The sequence below is a fragment of the Nestor notabilis genome, unplaced genomic scaffold (assembly GCF_000696875.1).
Source record: "Nestor notabilis isolate BGI_N333 unplaced genomic scaffold, ASM69687v1 scaffold18376, whole genome shotgun sequence".
Lineage (NCBI taxonomy): Eukaryota > Metazoa > Chordata > Aves > Psittaciformes > Psittacidae > Nestor > Nestor notabilis.
In genome coordinates this window covers 1-20163 of record NW_009931734.1, presented here as the reverse complement: position 1 = coordinate 20163, position 20163 = coordinate 1, and the positions used below count along the sequence as shown (strand labels likewise).

The 20163-nt window shown below is 44.8% G+C and overlaps 1 protein-coding gene across 1 annotated transcript; it reads right to left on the bottom strand.

The window, feature by feature from the left end:
- Positions 1–364: 364 nt before the first annotated feature.
- Positions 365–20157, bottom strand: COTL1 (coactosin-like F-actin binding protein 1; the record flags this gene model as incomplete). Its single annotated transcript, XM_010016046.1, has 4 exons — positions 365–667; positions 10045–10202; positions 19754–19836; positions 20108–20157. Coding segments are annotated over 4 exons (402 nt in total), but the record flags the coding sequence as incomplete, so codon positions are not given.
- Between the last annotated feature and the right edge of the window lie 6 nt (positions 20158–20163).

Genomic DNA, 20163 nt, shown 5'->3' with positions numbered 1-20163 from the left:
TTGTTTAACCTGTTGGATAACATCTCAGCGGGACATTTAAACTTAGACAATTTAATCAACACTTCAGTGAAGTTCACTCAAGTTGATCTGAGCACAGGAGAGAAAAAAGTGTTATCCCCAAGAATATCACCCTGAACAAATTTAGAAAAACCAATCGATGTTTAGAACTCCCCCAAAACTTCCTTCCCTCAGAAACCAGGTTTGAGCCCAATTAAAAGACACAGACATGCATGCACAGGAAGAAGGACATAATGACAGGCCTCTACAAACACAATGCTGAAAAACACCAAAAGCAGAGACAAACCTAAATTCCACAGATGTGAGAACACCCACAGAGTTATGAGTAAAAAAGTGTGGAAAAGAGAAAAACAAAAACCCAGAGAGTGATGTTTCGTGATATGGAATGGAAAGTCCACCATACGTGAAAAAAGGGAGTTCTTATGTGCACAGAGAGAAAGCTGGGGGGTTCAGTTGCCTCATCTCTCAGTTGTGTTAGTTTGTTGTGCCTTTCCTCCCCCTTTAAGACCCAAGTGATGGTGCCACGAGGTTGGTGTGTTTACTCAGTCTGTGCATCATAATTAGCCCCCCCTGCTTTCTTCAGCTCACTCTTGATGTAATTCTCATCCAGCTCTTTGTGGTCACTGATCACGAATTCTTTGGCAAAGTTCTGCAAGAGATAAAGAAAAGGTTTGTTAAAAAAGAGGATACTTATCCAAGCACCTGAATAAAGACAGTTGTCCAGCTTCCATGGCTTTATGAGCTACATACCCACCGTGGTAGGGATGACAACAGAAATCTTTGGATGAGACAGAAAACTGGCAAAATCCAAGACTCACTCTTGAAAAATCCTACAGTCACTGGCTGCAAGACCCAATCCTGCCCTATGCAACAGCTCTTCCTAGTGATAAATGCACAGGCTGGGTTAGGTCAAGTTTCCTAAGCAGAGTGCAAACTGAAAAGCTCAAAACTCTTGACCTTCTAACTGCCACTGACCCTCAGCATAATCTTGGGCAAGTCACTAATCCTATCTGTGCCCTTTTTAGGACCCTTTCTCCTAAAAAAAGAACAGTGCTACACCACAGTACACTACAGTATCATAACCCACAAGCTAACAAGAGGATGCTTCAATTAAAGACTGAGCAAATTCAGTAGATTTACTGACTCCTCCTCTCAATTATCTAATACATAGCATGGCCAAAACCAAGATACTGCACCAGACAGGCTGCCGGCATTAACAGGCTCCACTACGCTCTGTGGTCTAATGATGCAAAGTGACCTTTAAGGACACGCTTTATTAATACACTTGTGTACTATCTAGCTGCTTGAATGCTTTTTGCCACTTCTGGGAGCTGGGCAAGCCCTGGGCAGCACGCTGTGATGTGAGGTTGTGAACAGAGAAAACCCTTCTCAGAAGAGATGGCTGTGAATGGGATCCCACGGTGCCTTTAGGGCACTTGTCAGGGCAGTGTCACTATAGTCAGGGATTTGTTCCTTTGTAGGGGCTGTTCCTCCTGTCTATTAGCAAGGGTGGCATGAATATGTGTGCACGGGCGTTTCAGCAACATCCACATTTGCCTCTTGCTTTAGCATTTTCCTTCCTAACCACAACTGAAAACGCTGCATGTGTCTTTCCCTTCCCCCCCAACCAACAGAGGGTTTAGACAGCACGAAAAACACGAGCATCCACTGGACGCTGCAGAGACAGGGGCAAGCTGGCAGCAAAAAACCCAAATTAGAATCCCAACAGCCCTGAAAGGTGACAGGGGCTGCCTGAGAGAATGAGGCAATGCTTTGGGAGAGAAACAGTCGTCTTGTCCGGGTCTCCCTGGCACTGGAACAGCTCCGGCGCAACCATGGAGGGGGGTTTCTAATTGATTTCAGACTCCAAGCCATGGGAGAGCTCTTTATTTGGCAGCATCTCAAGGGTCTCAGTTTGGGATCAGCCGGGTAAAGAAGGGGGTGGAGAAGGATTCAGCTTGAAAGAGCCTCAGCACCTCTTTCATGCAGTGGAAGGAATGGAAGGGAGAGCAAAACAGCTCCCTCCCCCTCGCCAGTCTCTCTGTGGCTGATCCTATTTCACACTGCAGGAAATCCTCACTACCGAGGAGTTGCTTGGTGGTGAGGAAGCTTATAGCAGCTGTGTGAAGCCTTGTCTGCTCTGCTTTAGTGTATCAGCAGCCAGACAAAGTCCTAAGACATAACAACTGCTGCTTCATAGCACCATTTTGCTCCATGCTTCAATGGTCGGCTTTTCTGGTGTGAGGACAGAAAGACATTACAGGCATTCATCCGTGCCTTAGCAGGGTTCAGGGGAAATAGGAAATAAGTTGTTTATTTAGAGAAAAAAGATCCTTCTTTTGAGATGGGAAATGAAGAGGCAAACTGCCCAAAACATCAGATTTGGTCATGCTCACAAATGTCCCACTTCCAGGTCTCCTGCATGAGATGTCTACAAAGCTCAGCTCTGGCTGAGACCAGACAAACGATTTTCAGCTATTTGATGCTCACTGAGATGTGCTACCTACATGTTTTTTGAGCTGAGCCTTTTCAATTTCTTTTCTCTGTGCTAGTGGGTTTAACAAACTTCCCTTGAACCCAGAAGCAGATTGTGCAGGACTGCCCAGCTTCGGTGCTAGTCTTTGCCCTGACTTCACTGAGAACTGAGGCAGGTGAATAAAATCATTCCTGGGAAGGATCCCGTGAAAAATGTGCGTATGTTATAAATCCACGGAGCATTTCCTTCAGTGCCCACTCTGCAGAATCCATCTGATTACGAAATTAAAGCTGTGAGTGCACTTATGAATGAACACAGAGGAACTGAATTACATGTTCCACAAAGTATTATAATTACTCAAACGTTCTTCCCAACTAGACGCTTACCCAGATGAGTCCTGGGTGATGATCTGTGGGCACCAGCCACTGTTTCATGTCAATGCCACCAAGACACCTGGCAAGGTTTGAACAATCTCCCCTAGCAGTAGCCAGATGGGTTATGTTCCAAGTCACTCTTAAATATCCTCTTAGCTGCCTGGGCCACCTCTGTGCCAGATTTGTAACCTCAGAGTCTGGGTCACCGTTTAATAACTCTTTGCTTTATTCATTTCTGCTGTCAGGGGCCTCTTTGGTTCTTTTCACCAGCTCTTACCCACCACAATGTCTCATCAAGCCTGGCCCCAAGGGGAGAAGATGCGTCTGGTGAGTTTAGTGCCTGCAGCTCCTGATTTCAATATCCTGCTTGACCCTTCTTCAGCCATAGCTTCCCTTGTCATTCCGAATTCACTGTTTGAGCTCTTTGGGACTGAGCTTTTGCTCAGGGTTCAAATCATAAGGTGAAGGGAGGCATATAAGTATTTCAGAAACTGCTGAAACTTCTCCTGTGTCATAAGGGAGGAAGGCAGGAAGGACTTTGGATCTCAGATCAGGAGGTTGGGCACCCACAATCAACAGTAGCACTTTTCAGCCAAGGGCCATCTTATCCAGAGTTCACTCTTTTCCACTACCAGAATGTAAAACTACTCACAACTGATTTAATTGGGTCTGATGTTAGCTAGACCAGGCAATGGTCCTTATTTGGCATGACTGTCATCTGCAATTATAAATAACTGATCACAGCAGACTGGCTCCTGCAAAGCAACAGGAAAAATCCCAGCTTCAAGCAGCTAACAGCAATGCCAACAGGCATCCAACTTAAGACAGATATCTGCTCTGCCACCAGATATTCCTTTTGCCCTTAAGAGACTGGGGTGGAGAAAATCCCTGCTTTCTCTTCCCTCACATACACCAATATCTAACATCTTTCAAGAGCACTGCAGAAGTTAGAGACGCCTAAGGCACAGCACGAAAGTGATGCTGAGGCCCTCTCTTTGCTGACATGCATCTTTATTTTACATCCTCCACTTCCTTTTCTCTTCTCCTCCCCCTACCCCCAAGCTTTTTACAACCACAGCAAGCCCTGCAAGTGAATTCTACCCTTTGTATTCATCCCAGAGTCACCAGCAGCCTACAGATAACAAAAACAATGATGCCATTTATCTTTATCACTCCCATATACAGCAGTGACCAGTCTCTTTGCTTTGCCTCTCAAATCACCAATTATGATGTAAAAAGTAAGGTTTACTCATGGTTCTTCAATACACCTATCTAGCACGTGCTTTACTTTGTGCCTGAGTAGCAAAGGGTCATGATTGTGCAATCCAATCCCGTCTCAACCTGCACAGGATACACTACAGAGAGAAAGGGCTCCAACCATGGAGGTCAGGTTGCCAAAAGTGAGCCTGCATCTCTCCCTGGAAAACAAGAGATTTGTACAGCAAGCTCAGTCCAGCCTTTCTGTTCCAGGCAACTTTATGGGGGGAAAAAAACCCAAAAAGGTGGGGTAGATTTCTTCCTGTTCCAGGCCTTGGATGTTTAGCATATGGGGCCATAAAATTTCCCCAAGCTGCACAAGGGAAAATCTTGGTGGTGCAGATACTGTACCAAAAACATCTGCAGAGGCCCTTATAAATCCCAGCATGGGTAGGCCTGAAGCCAGAGGGAAAATCCTTGTACCGTCTACCAACACTTGGGTTCTTAGCAGCCAGGGATGGTGCCAGGTAGTTGAGCACCTTCCCACTGGTTTTATTTACACTGGGGCTTGCAGCAGCCTCCACTGGTGTTCAGAATCTTCAGTCCTGCTGTGCTTAATGTCACCATTCCCATCCATTGGTAATCTGATTTTCAGCACAGACGCAGTACAGAGGAGGTGACATCTCCCATGTTTCTTATGAGTCCTAGACCTGAGGCCATGGGGAAGAAAGGACACGTCCTGTGGCTGCAGCAGAGGTATGTTCTATCAGGGCCTCTCTGCGTACAGGGAGAGCTATAAAGTAGAAGTGCCTATAGCAATACAGTACCACTGCCCTACTCTTCTCTGGCTACACCAGATCTGGTCCTGTGATCAGCTGTGACAGTCCAAGCTATCAGCAAAAACTCTCTCTTCAAACCTACTCCTTGCCAATTTTTACATGGACCAGTTCCAGCCACCGGGAGAAGCCAGCCCAAACCTCTGGCAAGCACATCTCTCAGCAACGGGAGCTACATTCCAGCTGATCTGCACATTCTTCCTATCTGTGCTGCATCCCACTGGAAAAGTCACAGGGCTGTGTGTCAGCTGTGGGGGGATGAGAAGAAGCCGCTTATTCAGGCCTGAAGTTACTTACAAAGTTACTGCCTTCTCTACAGTAGGAGTAAGAGTTCTTGTAAATCCATGTCCATTTGGTATGATCATTACAGTAAACCATAACAGGAAAAACAGTCAAAATGAACAATTCTGTTTGCCTTCCCAGCAGGATCTCACTCAGCTTCTGAGAAAGACCATCTCAAAGCTATTATCATGTGAGTTTGCATTTCTGGCTGCTCTAACAAAGCTATTAAACCAGCTGTACTAACATGAGAAAACCAATGCACATACATGGAGTTATATGTATTCTATCTGTCCTGAGACCAGGGACAGTAACCTCGTAAGTGTACCCTCCCTTAAAAGATACCAGCATCAGTGCAGTGAGAAATACAGAGGAAAAGAGAAAGGTGAACAAAGAAAGATCTGGCCGTGATCTTGAAAGCAGGAACTCAGTAAACTTGTTGACATCACTAAAGCCAGACCAGTTCCTCACCAAAAATAAAAATGAATAAAATGCCATGAATATTTGCTCACAGAAACAGAGCTGTTTTACCCTGAATATGATTTAGGCAAATAATAGAGCATATGACTTTGTGGGGGCAGGAGTGCTGACGAAAACAGAGAAGAGTCAAAAGTCATGGAAAAATAGATAGACTATCAATGGTGGGGCAGTCCCTTTGCTGATACAGCCCTGCAGAGGAATTCAGTCCCATGAGGAAAAAGATCTCCACGCTGACTAAGGAAGGGTTAAAATATCCTGGTAGGAAATGCAGCCATGAAGGGCTACAAGTTCACAGAGAGGAAGCAACACTCAGAGGGAAACCAAGTGCTGTGTTCAGTTCTTCAGCATCCACATCAAAATCAGACCGCTTTAGCACCAGCTGCCACTACCAGCCCCGCAACCGTTGTGCCTGGGCTTGTCCTTACTGGAAGAAAAGCACTAGAACACCATCCATCAGCCTCTCAAAGCAAATTCACTGTAAGACCTGATGCTCCTGTACTTAAACTCTACAGCTGCCAGGTTTCACCTTGCAGGAATTTTTAGGGCTGAACTGAACCTCACGCTGGCAGCCGTTCCAACCCTGACAAGCAGCTTACAACAGCCTTGATTTCTGGGCTTAAGCTGACCGACCTGTTTCTCCTGGGCCTTTGGAATAAAAGAGGTCAAAACAACAGCCCTCACAGCACAGAGGGTCTCCTGGATGGATTTGTACTAAGGCTGAATGAGCCACAGCTTATGCATATAAAGGAGGTAAAAAGCAGAACCATCCTCACTTCCAGGGACATAAAACACGAGTTTAAGACCAGCTTTGAACGATCTCCTTTTCAGCCAAGTAAAAAATACGCCCAAAGCCTTTCTTTTGAGCTGGTACCTACTGCCAGCCGGGTACAACTCTGGCATGACAACTAGTGGCTCCCCATGACGAAACAGCAGCACAGGACACAAATGCTGCTGTGGGGTCTGCTGCATATGTGATGCTCTGTGAGCATCTGCCAGTTCACCCACAGGCACAAGGTAAGACTCTACTGATGATGGCAAAATAGATGCAGCCTTAAGTCACCCTGGCTTAATGCTTCATGAAGTTCCCCAGCTGTTAAAGTTTAGATCATTCTAGATCTAGGTTTAGACTGTATCCCAGAAATGGACTCCCAAACATCTTAAGCAACAGCCTGCAAAGCGTGGGATATTGTGTGCTACTGCCTCTTAGCCCTAGGTACTGTCCTTGGTCTAGACAGAAGCACCACGGAGAAAAGATTTACACAGGAAAGTCTCTACACATTAGTACTTAGCCATAGCCTCAAGAACATACAGATAAATACTTGTTCCCCAGCCTGGCCTTACTTCTAACCTGCTCTCAACTGAACTACTTGGACCAGGTCACAGGCTTGATTCAATATTTCCAGCTAAGGAAAAGAGAAAGGATGGAAAACAAATGGCTATGGGGGAAAATCAATAAATGCTACTGAATGTTCCTTAGATGCAAAATGTATCTTTCTGCAATCCAAAATAAACACAATAAATGCAAAACCCATTTTCCAACAACACTAATGAGGTAATAGGATGGTCCCAAATATGCATGAAGACCTGATTCTCAGCTAGTACAGATCAGGAGAACTATGGCCATTTCCACCAGATGAGATCCATCCTTGTAATTTCACAGTTACCACAGCTGAAAATCAATTGTCCGTTCTTCCTGAGAGATTTTCTGGCAACCTCCTCCACTGACTATCAGCATTGCTTCCCAGGCCACCTCCCTGTAGATTTCAAAGCACCTGCTCCCCCTTCCAAGGCAGGAATAGAGAAGTGAGGGCAACCCAGTTCCTCTCCGTGCTTTATAATACTTTATCCTTTTGTTCACAAGCCCATAATCTACTCTTCAACAGTTAATATCCCTTGTGTTTTCCTTATGGCAGGTGCTTCTAGGGGACTGCTGATAATCACCATGTGTGAACGCTCCTTATTCTAAAATGCAGCATGGTGGGGTTTGCTTGCTAGGCAGTATTCCAGCTGACTCCCTTTCACTTGGAGTCTCAGCGGAAGAACATTTACTGGCATTTGTTCAGCTGTGAGCAGAGTAGCTCGTCAGTGCATCTACGACATAGCAGAGCATACAAAGCAGGCTCCACTCACACCCCAGCTTTGGCTTAGATGAAGAGCCACATTATCTTTTGCAGCTACTACAAGATGGTGAGAGCCCATCGAGTTTTACTGAGGGCTTCCCGGACTGAAGAGCAGTTGTTCTGGAATCCCAACCAGTCACTTCTATAGAGTACAAAATCAAAGCTGTTACCTGCTGTACAAAAAGCCTCCTTGTGCCACATTTCACTGGAAGGAGAGCCATGTCACACAGGTGACGTGCACCTATGGGCCATGCACTAAAGCTGCAAGAGAGCCAAACTGCATCAGTAGCCTGGATTCTCCTCAGGGTTTGTAAAGAAGAAAATTCCCACTTTAGGGTACTACTTATTCCAAATGATGAATTAACACTAAGTCAGATCTGTAGCTTATCCTTACAGAGAACACCCACTGTATTCTTCTATGTGTAACTCACATCTCAAATAATCTCTTTAAAAATCAGAAGCAGTGAGGTGACTGGGAATGTACTTGAAGGTCAAGAGAGCTAGTAAGAGTGAAATAGCCCTGAGATAAATTGCCTCCACTAAATTTCAGTTGGACTTTCTTGTCCTTTTTCATTTTGACAGATGATCTGCAAGGTTACATGCATAAAAAGAAGGAAATAGTTCTGCTTTTAGCCCACTCCACTCAGAGGGATTCAGTTGCACATGCAGAACTACTCAAAATAGTGGCCCAGATAATTCCTTATGGAAAGGAGATGACTATTGACATTACTTTCAGGAATGCTTTGGAGTGGGTTACAGACATGGTTGCTCAATTGTGTATTAAGCACAAGTTGTACTGTTTTCATATTTTAGTACAGATCCATTGGAATATGAAAACTTTCAAGCAACACCCAAGAATGGTTGAAGTTCCACCATATTATTAACTCATTTAGACTACTAATCAAAGATGAAATAAGTGAAATGCAAACTTAAATACACCTGACCTGAGGAGGCAGAGATCTCAGAACAGCATTCAGGAATGCTATTCAACCCAACAGGAATAAATTGTCTAAACATATTTTTTTTTTTAAGTCTTGGGCTTAGTGACTCTTATATGAGTCATTTATTAGTACTCTATAATTTCATCTTCAGCTACAATTACACAGTTTCAGCTACTTCACATGAATAGAGGTTTATTTTCCTTTCCTCAGGTGTCATTATGGAAGTTTCTCTTCAGAATGGACCCCTCTGCATAGCTGTCATTTTGAAACATTTACCAACAGTTCTTGCCTTCTGGAAAGATACGATTTTATTATTTTCTTCATGCTTCTTATCTAAATATAATCTTCTGTATCATGCAAACAACCAATGAATTGAGAGAGGCTGCATTCTCATCCTTCATATTATGCTATTGGGAGATTTCTTTACACAGTCAAGAACACAATTACTGAGGGAGATTATTTCAATGCTCAGCCTGGTCTCCAAGCACCTAAGAATGATCATTCCTCAGTCAATGGAGAGTTGGCCCCAGGTTTAGTTGAAAGAGCCAATCTTGCTTTAAATTCTTCTTCTGGGTAAACACACTAAATGTTAGCATCTTCTCCAATAAAGTCAGCTTTCCAGCAGCAGCCTTCCACAATTCAATTCTCTTGTGGCTGCTGCTTGGACTGAGCCCAGCTCAGAGTGCTCTGGGAGGCCTCAACAGAGTTAAATGATAAGCTCAGCTGGGGCAGACACATTCAAGTGAAGCCCATCCAAGGCATGTACTAAGATCATTTCTCTTTTTCCCCCCTGATACCTCCAAGGCCAAACAGAAGACTATTCAAATCTAGTTAGTAAGAGCTGTGAGTTAATTGGTACTGATAGGGACTTCAGACTTTAGTCGATTAGGTCCATGAAGTCATTGTGCAGAGACAAAAAGCCTCAAGAGAAGTTTAAACAAGGGTGTGGATTTTTCTGTTTAATTTTACCTGCTTAACTTAATGCTGCCTTGTTCTCCATCGTTCATTATGTTATTTCCATATCAAGGAAGGAGATGGGAAACATCTTAATGGTGACAAGGAGGGGAGTGCATATATTCCCTCCTCATGAAGTAGTTAAGACAGCCTTATGCCCAAAGGTGCCTCTTTATGCCTGAGTGCTCAAAGGGCAAATGTTAAGTCTTCCTAGTAGGAAGACAGGCAATAGGAAACCATCTTCTTTTTAAAGGATTAACTACAAAGTTGAAGGATGATCCAATCCTTCCTCCTCTGCGCTCTTCTGCTGGTGTTTGTAGAGCTAAGAGCAATGAGAACTGGTGGTTAGAAACGGAAGGAAGAAGTTACCTGTACTACTTCTTTGACCAGAGTTTTATCGGTCCCAGTTTTGGCTCTCTGGAGGCCACTGACATCCTCTCCAATCCAAGTGATGAGGGCAAACTTGACTCGCTTGCTCATGGCATCACCGGTGGTGAACCGGACAAAGCCGAACAATCTAACATCATCTGGAGAAACAAAGCAAAAGGATAAAATGATTAAAACCAGAAATACCCCTGCCTTGCTATTTCCCAGGGTGAGACTTGAAGGCCAAGCCAAGGCATTGATCCTGTGTTACAATTCCATCATTTGGGATCAACAGGAGCTGTGCTCATATGGCCTCCACAGTGGCCATTGTGCAAATCTGATCCTTTGCCCTCCCTCCCTTCTGCAGCATTTCTGGCTCACTTGCACTATGAGTTTAGAAGAAGGAGGGGAGAAGAAGGAGCAAAAGAAAAATCTGCCATTACTTCCCCAGATGTGTTTCAGTACTCCTTCCAAAGCCCCATTGGGAAAGGCCTTGGATTTTAGAACGATTCTGATCTTTGTTTCACAGCTGGTTTGTGCTGTATCACACCACAATAGAGTTGTTTGGCCTGGCCATGTGCGTAAAAAGCCTTGTAAAGTACTTGTCTCAAAGAGTTCATTCCTTAACCTGCAGCAGTCAAATGCCTTCACGATCACAGGCCCTTAGAAAGTGTGTGATAGCATCCATTTATATCCCCAGCCTCAGCAGCATGCATGATGCTAAAGGCTCCAACCAGGATGTGCAGAATGGACAGTTGTGCAACCATGGAATATACCTAATCATAGCTACGTCACCAGTTACAGGCCACTTAAGACCTTTTAAATTAAGATGACTCAAAATAGAAGAACAAACTTGCTGTTTGACAAGAATCATGTTAAACCTGATTACACTTGTTGTGACCAGTTCAACATGCTTTATAGTTATTTATTTGCTGTCTTGTCTACTGCCAAGTGAAGACGAAAGCTCCAGGTGCAGTAACATTCACCAGCCCACCCTTGGCCCCATGAACAGTCAGGACAGCCCCAAGAGAAGCAGGTCTGAATTGGTCATCCCCAGAAAATAAGCTGCTAGAAGTCAGTGCAAAAAAACCCCAAAAGTGGGATGTTCTCTGAAAGCTGACAGATCTCAGAGCTTATTTAGCACTTTGTTTTGCCAAAATGTGAGTAAAGACAATTTCCCCTTGATAAAAGGTAAGATATTTTCAAATCTGAAAAAATATCTACCAACGCTCTCCCTATTTTGTTCTCTGTGTGGTTTTTTGCCACTGACAGAGGACTACAGAGGATAACTGGAAAACAGACATAGGAGGGGGTGTGAGCCAGTAAAGGGTTTAAAACAAACTCCTCTGAAGATTTCAAACTTGAATCAAAGAGAGATCTTATTCAAAGGAAAAATCCAGATGGACCTTTGAAAGGAGAGTAAGAGTCGTGTGTACTGACACTGCAGGCAAACAGAACTTCCCTCTCAGGTACCCTATTACTGGCAACTACAAGAAACACACAGAGAGACTCCTGTTTCTGACAGTAAATCCTCTTCCTAAGATTGATTAGAACCATAAATGAACCGACAGCCAGGAAATACCCAAGGTGAAGAGAGGCAGTAAATCCCCTAATGTTACTATTAACAGTTCTATGAAAAAACCTTGCTTTCCCAGATCTGACAGCAAAGGAGGCCACGCTCTGCTAAGAATTGTGCTGTGGTTCCCAGGGGAACACAGTGCTTGAAGGCACTTTAATGTCATCAAGTCCTGGTCCCTACTACACTGTAACCGTGTCACAGCCCTTCCCATGGACTCATCACTTTCCACCTTGAGTATTTAGGTTTTTCATCCCTGCCCCTTCTGCCAAAGCCTGTTGCACATCCTGAAGAGACTTCTACGGAATATGCTTCTTTATTATAAAGATAAGGCAAACATATAACGAATGTGAAAAAGCAGTGCTTTTTCATAGCAACATAGAAAGCAAGTTGAGGGAATTTAGCTGTCAGCATGAACTTTAATTTGACATGGACCCACAGATCACTGGCAGCAGCAGGATTTGCTTCTTAGAAGAGTTTTAGAGCTTCCCCATCCTGTCTGAAAGCAGCTTGATCAAGAGATCCAATTCCACATGGGCTTTTATCTATTAGCTCACCTACTACTCAGTGACTATGAGCAACTCTTACTTCATCATACTGAGTACCAAAAAGTTTAATGAGCAGCTGAGGTTAGATGTGAGGCTCTGAGTCACTGTCTTGAGCAGAATTTACCTGGGGCTGGTTTACTTGTGGGGGCTTGAAAGGTTACACCCAAGCTGTGCGCTCTCTCCTCCTGTCTCCTCATGGAGCTTGTATCCTTACAGTAGGCAGAACAGCCTCTTCAGCTGCCACAATTGTCATTCCAGTGCACTTAATATAAGGTACCAGTAAGTGATGCTTTAACTTGATGTGCAGATCTGTGAACTGCAGCAGCTGATGAGAATTTCAGCAGCTGCAGATAAAGCCAAAAGGGAATGTGAACTGGAGCCCTTAGCAATTAACATGCCTAATTTCTTAAAAGGGCCACAAGGACAGATGTGGAGGTTTTTAGCACTAGTTCAGACTGTGTATGAGCCACTCCAATCGCAGGGCAAAATCCCTGAGCAGAAGTGGTTGAGTTTCACAATTAGTCTGAAGCATGTTCAGAGTGATAACGGTATCAAAACCCAAGTTCTTTTATACTCCCAAGATTTCCTCTTTCACAGTTAATCAGTTCTACCCTGCCAGTCACCTCACTGTGCTGGAAGTCATCAAGGCCATCGGTGCCAACACCCCTAGAAATATTAATACCCACCCCTCCTTTCCACACAAACCCACTTCTAATGGGGTTTACGAATTTTACTCTGCATGTGTGTAAAAGATCATAGAGACAGTAGATTTCCTCTGAAAGAGGAAATCCTGCCTAGCTCTACACAACCACCTTCCTAGTCATTAAGCCATGAATTTCAGGGCAGAAAGAAACAAATAATAGATCTGGGTAGAACGGAAATAGCAGCCTTATTTGAGCAAACCAACAGCAGAAATTAACAATGTTAATTCCTACTAATAGTACTACTCCTTTAACGATGGTTGTACAGCATGACAGAGCTAAACAAACAATTAAAAGTACAATGAATGCCTTAACGAACATCACTTAGTATTTTCCTCCAAACCCTTTGCTTATCAGTGGGCAGGATTTTCCAAATATACTGACTAAGCTGCCCCTGGCTGTCAACAAAGCTGGATGCCAAGCTGCAGAGATTTCCTTGATGGTATTCTTCTCTTTCTCATCCACTCAAACCTATGGTTCGGCTGTACTATAAAATTTCCCATTGGATTAGAATGCACTGACTCATCAGCAAAAGATAATAGCTGCAGGAAAGAAATACAGTCAAAAGCTTCATGGTTCTTAGTCTTACAGCTCTGAATGGTCAAGCCAGGGACGTGCTAAGAGAAGGCCACTGCTCCCAGCTTCACCTGCCTGCTAAATCAAGGCCACGTACAGCAAGGCAGCTGATGGAATGATCTGCTTTTGTGTCGTGTCCAACAATGAGTTGCTGATCGTGCATGACAGGTTTAATGAGGATTTATTTTATTTGTTTCAATTGGATGCACTGTAGATTAATTTGCCCATTTTCCACCTTGTCAGTCACCCCTGTAGTCACATGGCTGGAAGTGCAGACAGAAAACCTTCCCTACCTTTCACTACACTGCTTTTTCTCTCTTTAACCCTGTACTGAAGCCTGCATCTCTCTGACGCAATGCTGCCTTGCACTGCACTGACATGTTCATCTAAGACAAGTACAGTATGTTTGACCTCAGGACCATAACCACAGGACATGCTGTAGCTGGGGCACCCAACCTTTTCCATATAACCTGGTGTGGCTGACGTGAGTACAGGGTACTCAGAACACCAGAGCACAGGCAGGATGACGCCATGCTGACTTCTCCAGCTTTTCCTGCTCCAGAGGAACCACCAGCAGCATCTCATCAGAATGAATTGCTGCTACCCCAGTGGCAGTGGTCCTGAGGTGGTCTTTCTCCTGGCGCCGGTATATACTGGAGGGCAGTGGGAGGAAACAGGGCATCCAGATAAATTTTGTTCCCCTTTCCTGAAGGAAGGAACAGTTGCGTTAGTCAGACAGAACTAAGGGCCAGGCAGGTCCCAAAACAAAAGGCACGCAGAAGATCTTAACGCTGCTCTTTACCTGCTCCTAAGCCTAGTACTGGATGGTAAATGCAGACCCACAGTTATGCTATTTTGGTCAAGCATCACGAAACTAAACTGAGTAGAAGAGCTACTATTTCAGTGCAGAACTCAACCTGATGAGTTACTACCACAAAAATTGATGAGAACATTCCCTAAAACAGCCTCCTGTCCATTGCAAAGGACGGCCTCAGCCATGGGTCAAGCTGGCAGCCCGGAGATCACTGTCAAACACATGCCACTTGAGCTGAGCCTCCCAAAGGCACAACTTCCACAGCAAACAGGGAGGGCACCGGAGCAGGGAAACGCTGCAAAGACAGTGTGAAATTCCCATAAGCCACCCATGGCCCCAGGTCTTCCTTTATAAATAGGTATTAAGAGAAAGCAGGCAAGATGAACACTAAAGAGGAAAAGCAAAAGCAGTAGGAGACTGATTTACAAAGCCCATTTTAGCAACTTAAGATGGTGCCAAATGCAGATAATCACCTATCTCATTATATGTCCTCGTGCATTTTTACAAATCTTTCCTACAAATTAAGGTGCCAATGTAATCTTGGTGATCTCCCAACACTTAGGTCCTAAACTTTATGTGCAGGCCAGGCTTCAAAGGGCAGCTGCCATAAGCTCAAAAGAACTTGTGTTTATCTTAGGAGCCAATTTTATTTCTATTTCCTTCCTAATATTTTATGTCAATCAGAAGTTGTTTTATAGGGTATTTATTTCAGACCAAAGGTTTTCAGTTCTTCCTCGTGCTGAATGCACAGTGCGGTTTTGGTCTGATCTTTTCAGACACATGAATAACTATTCCATTTCATGCTGTCATTGCAATTATTTATCTGGGCTGGGGCTTTCCAAATAAAAGGCTCATTATTTCTTTAGTCAGAGACGCATTGAAAAACAACTGTTCACATGTGGCATGGGAAGGAAACACAGTCTTCCGACCTCTGCATTACTTAATGGCAGAATACACACTTCTAAAGCAATAAACCACAGACAAGAGACAATGTATTGCTCTGCTGCTTCATAGTACAGAAACTGAGATACAACTGACACACACAAAAGTTTAAGTAGGTGTTTCTGGCCAGACTTTTAGTTCAGTATCTCATTGTATGTCAGTCTGCTCTTCTCAGCAACAGCCCAGCTATGAGACTTCAAAATTAAACAAGACAACGAAAAAACTCCAAGACCCTTCACATCCTTCTGTACAATAACCTTCAGCTCTTATCTGTAATTCTGGTTTCAAATCCACCAGTTTGGGGGTTCTTCTAAGTGTACTGATGGCACGTACTACTAAGCACCAAATTAACGCTACATCTGGATCTGTGCCATCTGCAGAGGCAAGAGCTGTAACCGTGAAATAAAATGGATCAAAAGCCTTGATTTAAGTCCTCGTTTAATGCAGAAGGAATCTGTGCTGTTAAACCCAACCCAAGCCAGAAGACACAGGGGGTGTCTACACTGTGTGTTTAATGACCTCGACACAATTAATATCCTCAACTTCAGTCTCCAGATTCTTTGGGTCAGAGAAAGGCCAATACAGTCATGTGCCTTGGTCATTACATAGAACTGCAAGAAGTGCCACCAGCAGCCACCTCACAGTCATATAAGGACTTTACTTTGACAGTGGTTTAAGCCAAGCTCCTTGACTCTACTTTGGGATTGGCTGGAGGAGAGGTGTTCACACATCTGGGGCTCGTCTTTGGAGGGCAGAGGGGACTACTGCCTGAGACTGAAGCAGAGTCTCCTACCTCCCAGTCAAGGTGCTTGAGTTGTCTTATGGCCTGACACAGCCCTTGACAGCAACAGCATTACAGCAACTGATAGGCAGAAGTCCAGGGTTCAGGCTGTGTTTGCAGAATCATCCTGGATGATGAAGGAGCTTTTCTTACCATGTTTTGTTCCTCGAAGAGTAGCAATTGCTGTCCCCGAACAGTGGGATGGGAAAAGGACAACAGTTCAATATGCTGTTCCTTAAACTTTTCTGCTAGTACACAAAGCTCAGTGAATAGCTTAGGAAGAAAAAGCCTCCACCCCAGGGTACGTTACATGTGGGTCTGATGCACAACGTGTGTCTGAAAGCAGAGCAGGGAGAGTAATGAAGCCTGCCCAAGGCATCCTGGGTGCTGCAGCAGTTCCTGGCTCAGGGCATGGGCCTCACTGCCCCAGGAGCTCAGCATCTCAGGCTGTTGCGTGTTCCCCAGTGGCAGCCCACAGCGCGCTGCTGGAGGCTTGCAGGGCTGGTTCTAACACGGTCGTTTTGAACTGCTACTTCCTTTAAAAGAAGCTATTTCAGTTTCTTGTTTTTCTCTTTGTCCTCAACCACGTTCATTCCCCGAGGAGGTTTTTGCAGAATCAGTAATGGGCCGGGCCATGGTCTGCATCACAAGGGTTGTGTATGGGGGGAAGAAAAGGCAAAAGTACAGGCCTGGTAGCAACAACCCCCTCCAGCCCTTCCTAACCTCCCTTGTTGCACAAAGCAGGATATCCACCACAGGCAAATGTCTCCCAAACAGGTACAAAAGACCTTCTTGGTCTCAAAGCCACAGGAATTAGCACACACTGACACCGCCTGCTCAGTAATTTAATGCCCTGGAGGGAAGCAATATGTACCACACGCCAAAGGTGCTTTTAACAAGAATGATTATTAAGGAAAGCAGGGGACACAGATGTTTGCCACTCAGAACAGCACTGAAATAGATGGTGCAGAAAGTAGAACAGAACAAGCCTGACAGAGGGGCTTGGTGAGACTTCACATGCTGAGGTTTTCAACTCTAGCTCCCTCTCTCACCTTCAACCACAAAATTAGGCTCAGCTTTCTACCAGAGGCAGCTGCAGTTGTTCTCTGTGGCATTCAGGGCAGTGTTTTTCACAAAACAGGAATTCAAAACAAGGAAGTTTATTCTGATCCCAGGTTTTTTTAACCTTTTAATCAATTTTTCTGAAGCTGTTTGCACTGGCGGTAGCTCTTGTCCCCTCCAGCAAAATGTAGAAGATGGGGTGTGAGCCAGGAAGGAAGAGATGTTAGCAATAGGAAGGGATAATATTTAGCTTCTCTTCCCATCCGTTCTTACTCTTTTTTACTTAGTTTGTTTCAATAGAAACATTCCAAACAGCTCTACTTCATAGTAACATTTGGCACCTTTCTTCCAGATGGGAAAGAAAGTTCCAACTTCACTGCTGGCACATGCCTTGTTTTGTGACTGTGTCTAGTGGTCCAGGAGAAGATGCTGCACAGACGGAGGCACTGAAACTTGCGTCTTTTGCTTCCCCAGTTGCTGCACCAGGTTTGCAGGTGGAGGAAGATCCTTTCCAGCACTCAGCCAAGGGCCCAGTACCTGCATTTGGCTCTAACAACTGTGCTCCAGAGGTAGGCTGAAAACAACCTCTTGGCCCTCGTCTGCCAAGAGCAGCCCATACCAGGTGCATGAAAAGGAACAGGGAAAGAAGGAAAAGGGACAGGGAGCAAAGGAACAGCTATAAGAGATTTAGTTCCACATTAAAGGTTAACAATAGGCCACCATCAACCCCACAGATGCTCTTTAACTCTTCCCACACCATGCTTATGCCAAAAATATGCAAAATTTCTTTTTTGCTGTAAAAATGCTTCAGTATTGGGGTCAGCTTGGCATTTTGCTGGTATAAAACAAGGTTTCTTTAAACTGTGTTGTAATACCCTGTTTATAAATAAGGGTTTGGCACAGGCAAACAATGGCAAGAAAACAGGCCATATCCCACAGTTCAGTATGTGCCTCCATTAGTGGCTGCATGCATCCTCCCCAGCCCAGCTGGTGCCTGCTCTCTGCCTGCTTAGTCTATTGATAAAAGTATTCCCCTTGCTACAGAAGGGAAGATAAGAACTGTTCTTGAGAGGGTGCCACTCCAGACAAAACACTAAAACCCAGTTCAAACAGAGTAAGATATGGAGTCCTTAAAAACAAGGACAGAAAATAAATGGGGAAGGATCCTCTGCAGGCCTCAGATGTGTGAGGGTGCTGTTATTTTGGCTACAAGAGGAGACAGAGAACCTTGGCACTTAGATACTGAAGCAGTTGACCTTCGAAGAAAACTGCTAACCCTTTAGATAAGGTTGGTGTGAACGTCAGAAGTGCTGAGCCCTGGATATTTCCCTGCATGCCAGGTAATACTTTTTTCCATTTGTTGCCCGTTAAAAAGAATTGAGTGAGAATCAGTTCTTGCAGGAGAGGGCATCAGCTCTTCTGATATCAGCTACCAGAGGATCCTTTTCAGTTTTGAGAAGTTTGCCAAGGTCTCAGGACGAGCTGGAAACAAGTGTTAATCCTAACAGTAAGACCCCGCTGCAAATACCATAGTGGAGCAGTCTAAACCGTCTCGATTTAGTGGCTGCTTTCCAAGGAATAGAATGTATTTTCCTCCTATGATATTTACGGACCGAGCAGACCAGTCCTGCCCTCATTGAAGTTACTGGGAGTTCTCCCCCTCACCTCAGCAAAATACAGCCAAGCCCTAGGACTTGACAGACCAAATTTGGACAGGCGCTGGTGTTGCAATGGCTGTGGGACTCACCCCACCTTGAGAAGGGAGAGACTGCCCAGCGCACAGTTCCTCACAGTACAGATACGTAAAGCACGGGTTAACCGCGACACTCGATCGTGGAGTAGCTCAATGAGGGAGGAAGGCTTTGTTATAGTCCAGTATTAGTCACAAACACTTCATATCTCACGCCACTTTATGACATTGTTAAATAGGAGTCAAGATAAGAGCACAAGCTATACAGTGTCGTCGTTCCCCCCCCCCTCCCAGCAGTTAGTTTGAGAAAAATCACAGCCCACTTTTGTAAAACACGTCAGAAAGTTAAGATCGGATAAAGTTAAACATTACTCAGTTTATTTTCATTTTCCCCAGGCTTCGTTTCTCCTGTTAATATTCCACAACCAACAGTTCAACAATCAACTGCCACGTTTAAACCCAGAGCCGCAACTGTTGCGGATGTGCAACGCCACAGACACGACTGTTTTCAGTGCTGTATTGTTCGAGCCAAACCCCCCCGCAAAACCACTCTCTTCTTGGGTTTAATGTTGCTAAAAAACCCAAGCGAGCCTTTCAACTGCTGCTACTTCAGCGCTATGAACACAGAAGGGTTCTATTGCAAAATGATCTGCATGCCTGCATCTTTTTATCCACAAAAATGGAGTCTTTTTTTGCTTTGGAACTGCAGCACTGACCAAGGAGACTTGATTACAAGCGTTTTATCTTGCTCATAAACGAGCAGCGAAGAAAAATGTGCAAAGGGGAGAAAAGAGCCCAATAGACCTTAAGTTAAGGGTGAGACAAAGGACAGGCAGGACGGTGGACTTCAGCGAGTTGCACTCTGTGGCGGCTGGAAGCCCATCGTGCAGGACAGGGCAGACGCAAGGAAGCAGCGGCGCTAATTCCAGTTTACCCAAGTTTTCCTCCCTCCTTTCCCCCCTCCTGCACCAGGCAGCAAAGCAAGATGAAAAGGTGCTAAAGGGAATCAAGACAGAGCTTACCAGTGCACTTCCTTTTAAAGGTTTCATAGTCTACCCCTTGGTCTCCGGGTACGATGGTAGAGCCGTTGTACTTAAAAGTCACCCTTTGGGAAGGGGAAAAGAGAAGGGGAGTGATACGTTTAACAGTCAGCCTTTGGGACGGGGTAAAGAGAAGGTGAACATTCATTTAAGAGTTAGCCTTTGGGAAAGGGAGGGGGGAGAACACATTTAACAGCTTTTAGAGAGGGCATAGAGGAGATAGGGAAGAATATACTAAAACCCATCCTTTGGGAAGGGGGATGAGGAGAAGGTCTATCAAAGTCACCCTCTCGGGAATGGGCAGAGGGGAAGGCACCGAGCACCGTGGCCACTTACCAGTTCACGTTGGTGGCATCGTCCCTGACGAGGTTGTACGCCTCCCTGCAAGCCTC